Consider the following 10,605-nt stretch of genomic DNA (forward strand, 5'->3'; position numbering starts at 1 on the left):
CCAAGAAAATGATGAAAAAAAGAAAAAGAAAAGAATTGAACTGCAAAAATATATATATATATAGATATATATATATATATATATATGTTATTCTCCGTTTGTTTGCAAATAAAATAAAGAATATGTACAAAATTTAGCAAGTATGTACGGGAGTCAAGGTTTTAAAACTCGAGAATGAATGGTCAAGGCATGTTCCACTTTCTGCCATTACATGGGTGAAGAGGGGTATATTTAAAAGAAAAAAAGAGAAGTAGAGTAAGTGATCGTATGAGCAACAGTTCCAATTGACCGATTACTGTTTTCTCTCCCGTTCTCTTTTTCCACACACTCCCTCTCTCTCCTCACTGTCTGTCGATTTTTTTTTTTTCATTTTAATTATAATTAACATTCATTTTTGTTTTAATCTTGTAAATTAACTTTAGGTATTGATCTTGGCTGATACTAATTTGACATCAATAAAAAAAAAAAAATGAAACATTGGTAAACTATAAGCTGGATACTTTTTGCTCATCTCTTCTCTCTCTCTCTCTCTCTCTCTCTCTCTCTCTCTCTCTCTCTCTCATTTGATATTCATTAACATTTTATTTTAAAACCCACTTATTTTTAATTTAACACTTCATTATCTTTTTTTCTAATCCCATTTCGGGACAATGGTTTTAAGGATCCATATTAAACGACACTGATTCGATATTGATCCAACTTTTTATTTTAATCACATTTTGGCACAATGGTTTTAAGGATTGATCTATGCTGATTCTTTATCAATCTGGATCGGGTTGATTTAGTGATACAAAGATTAAGAAAAAACAGAATTGGTCTTTATTGATATCAATACAAAGAAATTGAATAAAAAAATGAAAAAGAAAGGTTTCATTCCATAGAATATGGTTCTCCCACCATCCTAGGGTTCACAAATCCCAATAGAATTTTATAAGTCAAAATTACTTTATGATATTTTCTCCCATCATATGAAGCCTATGGTGAATGGATTACCGTGGCTAAATGAAAACTTGGATAGACTACCGTGGCTAAAGGGAAACTTGGTTATGAAAGAAAGCGAGATTCCTCCACTTATAGAGTTAACAAGTGGGTATTTTGGACCTATATTTAAACCTTATTTGTTATTCTTAGGATGGTGGGTGACCTATCCTCTATGGGTGGAGGCAAACTTTATGCTAGTACAATGACGATTTAAAAATATGGTACATTGATGATATGTCGATTTGACTAGGGACGATATTTAATCTTTTAATTTTTACAATACATTGATATAAATAATAGAGAAAATTACAAGATTACCCACGATTGGGTTTCAACTTACCAAATTACCCATTCAATCTTTCCTTCAACAGATTTACTCAAAACAAATATTGGTATTACAAAAATACCCAAAACAGTACCATCCTTCACCATGTACGGTTTATTTTACATTTTTACCCCCACTCCCTCCTGTCACCCTCTTCTCTCTCCCCAACTCATCTGTTGCTTCCATAGCAGCGGTTGCGACTCGCGATTAGCTATATGGCATCATCCCTCTCTCTTGCTCTGAATCCCTGTATTCTCTCTGTCCGAGAAAAGATAGAGAGGAATTGAAGATGATAATAATAATAATATATATATATATATATATGTAAAACGCCACCCCCTGGAGAATGCCAATATTAGAGGGACGCCCCCTCTCTTTCACCAAATTAGATTCGGACCCCTTACCGTCAGTCTCTGTCAAGTGATGTTGTGAAATGACCATTAAACCCTATTCACAAAGTTAGAAGTGGAACCTGAAACGCTCTCTCTAAGCTACTCACTCCGGAGGAATTTGGACCTAGAGTATGTAGACTGGGACTAAGGTCATCCTGTTCATGGAGCTAGAGGAGTTGATCGTGGAGCCACAAGTGAGCGGTGTCTATAAACTGGTTCACCTGAGAATAGTGAAGAAGATAACTGATAAAACACAAAGTTGTGACTCAAAAACAAAGGACGAGAGAGAGAAAGAGAGAGTAGGAAAACAAAATAAAACAGAGCTAAAGCATGAAAATCCTAATTCTGAATCATGAGTATTATTCATACGCCATAACTGGAAGCTCCTCTTCGCCGTGTAGAACGAAGAAGAACCCACCAAACTGACCCAAAGATGCAATGCTTGGAGCGTAGAACGAGTGATGATATTTCCTGACTGGGTTTAAAAGGTGGGTTTAGGGTCCTAAGGCTTTTATGAATCTTCCGTGCCCAAACGGTGGGGACGAACCGAAGAAGACAAGAGGGAGAAAGAGAGCCGAAAACGAGAGTGCAGATGAAAGCAACACAAAATAGAAGTAAAGAAATTGAGAGAGAAAATTCAAAGGTTTGACTCTATAGCCCATAGTCTTCATCGAGAGAAAGAGAAGAGAGAGAGAGAGAGATGAAGGCGAAGGTCTGGAGCCACAACCACCCAATCATCCAGTCCAAGCCTCCACCAAACAAAAATCTCTCAAAACCTAGCTTCAGCAATCACATTGACAAGGAAAATTCCATAAATTAATTAATTAAAAAAAATTCCAATGAAGAAGAAGAAGGGTAAACTCAAATCTGATAACATATTAATTAAAAAAAAAAAAATCCGCAAAGACTCCGTAGATCGACAAGAATGGCAACCTGACTGAATTTGGGTGTTTTCAGTTTTCACATTTGTGAAAGGGCTAACTAAACTACAACTGGCATTTTTCACTCTCTCTCTCTCTCTCTCTCTCTCTCTCTCTCTCTCTCTCTCTCTCTCTCTCTCTCTCTCTCTCTCTCTCTCTCTCTCTCTACCCATTGGAGAAAACCTAGTTGAATGTCGTCGATGCCGCTGCCACGGCCACCGTGATTTCCGATGCTCTATACAATCGTTGGTAGTCCAAATCTATTTGGGATGGAACTTGTTACATGGGGCATTTTAGATATTTCAAAGGATATTTTGATATTTAAAATAAAATATAGTAGCTGACATCATCATATAAGGTATATTCCTTAACAGTAACTGATGGCAAGGGGTCCGAATCTAATTTGGTGAAAAAGAGGGGGTGTCCCTCTAATATTGGTATTCTGTCATCCTCTTCTCTCTCCCCAACTCTTCTGTTGCTTCCATAGCAATGCTTGCGACTCGCGATTAGCTATATGGCATCATCCCTCTCTCTTGCTTCAAATTCCTCTGTTCTCTCTGTCTGAGAAAAGATAGAGAGGAATTGAAGATGATAATATATATATATATATATATATATATATGTATACCTCTATCTCTTTAAGAGGGTTTTTGGGACTGTTGCGAGAGTTTTTCTAGTTTCTCTTTAAGAGGGTTTTCGTCTTCTTATCGTTCACCTCCCAACACCTCACGCTTGCTTCCCTGCCATGTCGCACCCCCATCCACTGGAGGGTCAGTGTAGAACTGCGACAAATCACCTATTGCCGTTGCGGTGAGGTGATTGCAGGGCTGGGGTCAAATTAGGTTAGCTGCTGATCTTTTAAGGACCAAGGCGGCATAGCACAGCACGACAAGACTTGCTCCCCAGTTAGTTTCTAATTAGTGCGAGAGTTGAAACTAAATGGCATGAGGAAAATGGAAAAGCCTTTCTTCTAAGAAGAAAATTATGAATCTTCCCTGTCTTTTGTCTCTTCGATTCAAGAGTACAAAACTAATTGGGGCCTCAGTCGCAATCTTCCTTATATCTCACGCCTCTCCGAGAATAGTAAGATCCGATGAGAGGAAATTGAGAAACAATCATAGTTTCACACCCAAGGATCTCACCCTACAGTAGTAGTTTGATCGCTGCAAATGGTAAAAAATCGCGACCCTTGTAGTTAGTTCTCGCTTCACTAATCCCATTACTACTAAACCAGTTCTTTCAGTATCAAGTCCTCCACTTGCGTTAATTGGTTTTCCTCATGGGAATTTTGATGGAGAAGTAGTACATGAGCATAAGGTGCTAATGGAAAGGTTGGAGAGCAGTGGAGAGGAATATGTTAGGGTGGTGCAAAGGTTCTTGTCCAGAATAAAACGATTTCAAGCGACATCCCTGAAATGGGATGTGGGCGGTGAGGTGATTGTAGAGCGCGATGAGGCGATTGAAGCAACTAGGAACTATTTACATCCCATGAATGGTGGTAGAAAGAAGAAAGAAGAAGGAGGGGATAGGAGCGGGTTAGAGAAGGGAGGTGGAGGTAAAATTGTCAAAAAATCTTCTTAGTTGAGGAATGAACACTATTTTGGGTAGTTTTATAAACCCAAACTCAAAACAGTGTACTTTTGTTAACTGAAAGATAGATTGGGTAATTTTGTAAAAGGAAACACAAAAGTGGGTAATCATGTAATTTTTCTTAAATAATATTGGTTATAGTACGATTCTAATCTTAAATTTTTTGATACCGACACATGATACATTGATCACTATCAGATTTGATTGGATCAATATTAGTATCGTACGCGTCGGCATTGGAAAATCGGGAGAGAGAGCATTTTTGTATCAAGATTGTACCAATCAGTTAATTAAAATAAAAAAAGAATAATTTAAATAAAAATAGAAAATAGTTTGCATGGAATGCCCGGTTCCGTAAAAGTAACGTAACCTGATCCGACTAAAATTAGGGGTGTCAATTCTTAAACCGAACCGGTAAAATCGGCCGGACCAAACCGATAACAAAACGGACCAAACCAAACCGAAGCCTTATTGGGTCGGTTCAGTTTGGAGTATTGCAACCCCAAAACCAAATCGAACCGCATCGAAAATCGGATGAACCCAAAACCAAACCAAAATCGGCTCAAAACCCGGACCGAAACTGAAACCAAAGAGGTAAGAAACCGAAACACTCCAAAATTCATTAAAAAAAATCAAAATTTGCATAGTTTTGTAAACATTTGTATGGAAAGTCGAATCCAAACTGGACCAAAAACCAAAACCAACCCAGTTACAAATCGATTTAAGTAACCGAAGACAAACCGAAACCAACCGCACCGAAACTGAAACCAAACCGAAACTGGAATTTCCTTATTGGTTCGATTTCGGTTTCAACTTTTTCACACCGAAACCGACTCAACCCAGACCAAAATCGAACCGGACCGACCGATTGAGACCCCTAACTAAAATGCTATTATTAAATCATACAACGAGTGGGAACGACACCTTCTTTAATCGAGTAAGGGTACTGTAGAGGAGTTTCCACACATCTGGCATTAACGCTAGCTTTCGTGGAGATTCTCTCGACGATTCCATGCTATCTCCGAAACCTTGGTTGCAATGGAGTTCCACCTCAGTGTGAGCTTCTCTGTAACAAGACACTGTCCCAGCTGAGTGGATACTGAAGCTACAACCATGGGCATTTACTCTGTCTAATCTCCTTATGTTGATGAGAATCAACTGACCAGCATTATTGATTTTGGCTGTTTCCAGTAGAAAGCAGGATTTTACAGTTTGCCCATTTACTTTGATTAAGATGAGATGTGGAATTCCCATTTTACCCCTCGGATGATTCCATTTATTAACGAATGGGGCAATAGCTTTGGGTTATAATAAAGCGGTTATAAAGTCGTTTATAAGAAAAATCCCAATATATATATATATATATATATATATCATATTATCATACTATCACACTATTATATAAAAGCACGAAGTGACAAATTTTTCAGTTGACAATTTCGTCCTTTTTTTCTCTATTAATACTTATGCAATATGTTTAGACGACAACAACAAAATAGCATTATCCCAACTTAATGGGGTCGGCCACATGGATCCTTCCTCTCCAATGTAATGTGTTTAGAATAGAAATTAATTGGTGTATGGAAGTTTTCTTTTTTTTGGACTGATTCTTTCCTTTGTTACATCAATATAAAAGGGTTTAATAGTGGATTGTTCTAACTTTTCTTCTTTTCTTATATGTGTGTGCAATTTTCTCTATCCCACTTGAGTCGGTAAGCTCTCCAAGCTCCCACTCCTTTAGTAAGGAGCTCTGTTGAAGAATTTGGATTTTGGTTGCCCAGCATATGGACGGTTTGAAGGTATAAATTATGCCATGTGATTAAATCATCGCAACCTTCTTCTTTCACTATTGCAGAAAAAGTAGTTATAGCATATCTCCTTATTATTAACTCCAACTCTTGAGCATTTTCCAAGCCTCATACTTTAAAATTATCCTTTTTGATCTGGATGATGGTCCATTCAGGATGTCATTGAGTTTGGGCTGAATTAAGATAAATTAGAGTTGAAATGAGATTTTGGCGAGACTTTTAAAAACAAATAAATAAATAATGTAAGGAACAAACAATTCACTTCAGTGTTAATTTTATATCAATTTCAAAAGAAGTCGTTCGGATAAAAATTCATGTAACCTAATAAAATTAAAACCATTTATTAGAGGTTTGGTTGTGATCTTATCTAAAATAATTTATCATGAACCGAACCGACCATTTACACCAAAACTGAAGTTTTTAACACCCTTATATTCAATAGCTTCTTCATGTTTTTATTTTTATTTTTATTTTTATTTTGGCCCATAAGAAGAAAAAGAAAATATTTCCTATGGTGGAATTAGTACAATGGCTTTACTTATTATCCGTTTATTAAAGCATTTTGAAATCATGACCGCAGGTTCTTATAGCCCATTAGCTTAAAACTGGAAAAACCTAGAAAACCTAAACAACACAAAAATTGTTTTTAACCGAGTAAAAGTTTAAAGATCGGGATTGGACACCGGATCACTCTTGATCAGACGGATTTATTCACGTATTTTAAATTGATTTTTATTAACATATTTATCCTTGGGTCGTACCAGCGAATCCACGTCAAATATGTTAAGACTCATAATCAGTCTCAATTGATAAAAGATCAATCTGGAAGATTTCCCCTATCTTACTCTGATTTTTGGAAAATATATAATATATATATGATACCATAGGCAGATTGCATTATGTAGGAGTACTTTCACCTTTGTAATTTTTTTTTCTTGGTAAAATTTAATCATTGTAACAGGAGAGAGGATGGGAGTAATGATAAAAGATGAAGATTATGACTGTCTAGATTATAAAAGTGTTAATAATAACATATTTTCAAGGATAAAATTTCTGTTTTCTTCCCATATAAGGTGTTGATGGCCACGGTGAATAGAGATCTTAAGGCCATATGGTAAATGGATAACGGAATCTTTAGATTTGAGTGGAGGTATTAAAAAGATATTTTAGAAATGTACTAAAATCCGATAAGGGTTTCCATAACAAATATTTGAATACTTGATTGACCAAACAAAAGCTAGGCGATTCCTGGGATTAGCGTTTATTTTGTTTTCTATAGTATTAGCCATATATTCTCAGAATCGGTCTTTTTATTTTTATTTTTTTTATTATTTTAGGTAGAAATCTGTTTCTCTTTGATATCTATGATATATGATGCATTTTTCTATGTAAAGCTCCATATTTTTATGAAGAGAGGTTTTATGCACGGTTGTGCATGGTGCATGATCATGCGCACAGCCATCGAATGAGAATGAGAGGGTGCACCAAAGACACTAATCTAACAGTTATGATGCAAAAATTTTCTTTGTCTGTTAAACTAATTTCATTTTACTTACCTTCCTTATATTGTTATTGGATAGGGGCAAATTAAATTACGTTTTCCTTACCTTCCTTATATTAGAGGCAAATTATTTCCTTACCTTTCTTATATTGTTATTAGATTGAGGCAAATTAAATTACGCTTTCCTTACCTTCCTTGTATTAGAGGCAAATTATTTCCTTACCTTTCTTATATTATTATTGAATAGAGCCAAATTAAGCTGATGAATGACATATAAATGATCACACCGGATGAACTCAAAGGAAGGAAAACCAGAAAAAAAAAGTTTATTAAACATGGCCTTTGTAACTGTTAGAATGGCTATGCTAGCAGTCATTTTTTTGGCGGTTTTTACAATTATGAGCGGTAAAAAGGTGGAAGGGAGGAGAAACATACCTGAAGATCAAGACGAAGATTTAGAATTTGAAAGACAACTTAGAATTCTAAACGAGCCTGGTATCAAAACAATCAAGGTATAGTTTTGTTTTTAGCTCTCCCTCCCCAAAGTAGAGTTAATATTAATCTTAAGTCTCAATTTTAAATTTTTTTTTAATCAATCATTTTAGTTTTTTCTTTTGTCAAATAATAACTATCCTAATTAAATTGATACATGCTTTTGCAGACTGAATATGGAGACGTTTACAATTGTGTGGATATTTACAAGCAACCTGCTTTTAATCATCCTTTACTCAAAGACCACAAAATCCAGGTTTAATATATAATTCTTATTTTTTTTCTTAATAGTGATATTAGGAGGAGTTAAAAATTCTAGAAATGTTTGATCTTTGTATTAAATTTCTTTTTCAGATACCAGAGGGTTATTGGTCAAAAATGAAAACTGTAAACAGTAAACCTTCAAGATTTGGACTGAAGGAAGGTTGCCCTTTAGGAACGGTACCCATCCGAAGAATAACAAAAGAAGATCTAATCAGAGCCAAATCTGCCTTCAAAATGACAGTTGGAAATTTTAGTCGAAAGAGTCAAGCAAAAGGTTTTGAGGTACATACATATATAAAACAATCAATACATGTTGTGTTTCCCTTTTTTTATTATTTATTTATTATTATTATTTTTTTTTTTGGATTAACTAAGGTGGCCAGGTCAGCTTGTGCGCACCTTAACTAATTCTCGAGGAGGCTAGTGCAATAACCCACCGGCATGAAACATGTTGTGTTTATTGATGATATAAATAAATGCCTTTTTTTACGTAAATACATTTTTACAAATAATTAAAGATAATGTTCTCCCAGTTTGCAGGGTATCAAACCGTAAAGTCTCCAGGGAGGGCGTACCATGGGGCTGGAGCCACTTTTAATCTGTACAATCCAAAAGTTCAACCTGATGAATTTAGTTCATCTATGATTTCTATTGAAAGTGGACCTCCGAATGAACTCAATTTTATCCAATTTGGATGGACGGTATGTCTTCTATATTTAATTTACTTTCATATGAGATAATCTGATGAGCTAATGAGTGTGTATTGTTTTCTATTAATAATCACGTACACACATAAATAAATATTAAATAACAAAATTAAGAGAGTTTGATGAAAGTTTACACAAATTATTTTTATACTGATGTCGTGGCCAACCTATTACCAAACTTCAGCATGATAAAGTCCTTGCCAATTTCATTAGCCCAACAATTCCTCACGATTTGATTGATGTGGGATTAATACTCCCATCAGTTTTAATCATGAAACTACATTCACTACATCAACTCCCTCAACTTTGGGTCATAGATATCCACATGATTGGTGCATGGTCAACTCATTTTTCTTATATACTCACCATATATTTGCTTGCGTGCTTATCGCCATTCATTATTTCAACGTTACATTAACCAGCTATAGGTTGTGTGTGGAATTTGTGGACACCCAATCGGAGATTTGGTTTCATTGAATTTGTCATAGCTACATGCCCTGTATTCGAAACTTGTCTTCACCGATTCAGCCAAAGACCTGAATGTTAGAAACTCTATCTTTTCTTTTCTCTTTTTCACCTAAGATTTCAGTTGCAGCTCTGAAAAATCCAATCTAGGCTCTTCCGAATACCCAAATCCTCCAAAAATAAGCTCCCAAGTTCTTTACTTTTGATCTTGTCATGTAAGTCACACAACCACAGCAAATCAGTAAAATTTCACATAAATGGTGTGAGTTACAAGGATTCTTGCCCTCCAATCAGATCTATTCAATGTCATATTTAGGGCAAAACCTAAATTATGCATATTTTTTCTCACTATATTTTGACATTTCATCTTAACGGTAATTGATGATTTTTAATTATTGAATTTTACAGGTAAACCCTCAATTATATGGCGATAGCAAGACTCGACTTTTTACCTTATGGACGGTTTGTTCTTATATGTTTTCTTTTTTCTTGCATCATATCCATGTCAATCTATGAAACAATGAAAGAAAAAAGATTATTTATTAGTATAAAAAAAATTTCTTACATCTTCATTTTATCTTATATATGTATCATCAGAATGCACTTACTGGTTGCTTCAATACATACTGTTCGGGTTTCATACACTTTAATCCGAATGTACCACTTGACTTTGCCTTTCCATCAACATCAACGGTTAATAAAGAACAATATGATGAAAGACTAGTAGTTTTTCAGGTACTTACATATAAATTTTTTTTTTTTTCCGGTGGGGGTGTTGGGAAGGGAACACTTGTTCAAGAAAATGATCTTCCTTGTCTTTTGATGACAGCATCCCATAACAAAAGTTTGGAACCTCCAAGTACATGACAATGGCGATGAGCAACTGGTTGGTTATTGGGCGTCAAAGCTATTTAGTCATTTGGCAAGTGAGGCGGACTATATTCAGTTTGGAGGACAGGTTTTTTAGTCCAAACCCAGAATCTCATAGCCCAGAGATGGGAAGCGGTACTTGGAGAAACGCCTGGTATGATAAGTCATGTTACTTCAGAAGAGTCATTTACGTTGATGCAACCTACACACAACAAACTCCTGATAACAACAACATGCAAAGAGCTTACTCTCGTTGCTATGAAGCTGGTGATAATTCATACAAAGATGAT

The 10,605-nt window shown here is 35.5% G+C and overlaps 1 protein-coding gene across 1 annotated transcript; it reads left to right on the forward strand.

The window, feature by feature from the left end:
- The first annotated feature begins 7,852 nt into the window (after positions 1-7,852).
- Positions 7,853-9,961, forward strand: LOC122092356. The gene is made up of 5 exons (XM_042662669.1): positions 7,853-8,029; positions 8,179-8,265; positions 8,364-8,555; positions 8,807-8,974; positions 9,854-9,961. Exons 1-5 carry the CDS (start codon positions 7,853-7,855, stop codon positions 9,959-9,961), a joined length of 732 nt encoding a protein of 243 aa, XP_042518603.1.
- The last annotated feature ends 644 nt before the right edge of the window (positions 9,962-10,605 follow it).

This window comes from Macadamia integrifolia, chromosome 10, assembly GCF_013358625.1.
Source record: "Macadamia integrifolia cultivar HAES 741 chromosome 10, SCU_Mint_v3, whole genome shotgun sequence".
Lineage (NCBI taxonomy): Eukaryota > Viridiplantae > Streptophyta > Magnoliopsida > Proteales > Proteaceae > Macadamia > Macadamia integrifolia.

What these genes read in the sequence shown, in the direction of transcription:
- LOC122092356 (XM_042662669.1), top strand. Translation starts at nt 7,853, where the DNA reads ATGGCCTTTGTAACTGTTAGAATGGCTATGCTAGCAGTCATTTTTTTG. An exon ending in TCAAAGACCACAAAATCCAG is followed by an intron (nt 8,266 to 8,363) that starts GTTTAATATATA and finishes TTTCTTTTTCAG; the next exon opens with ATACCAGAGGGTTATTGGTC. An exon ending in GTCAAGCAAAAGGTTTTGAG is followed by an intron (nt 8,556 to 8,806) that starts GTACATACATAT and finishes ATGTTCTCCCAG; the next exon opens with TTTGCAGGGTATCAAACCGT.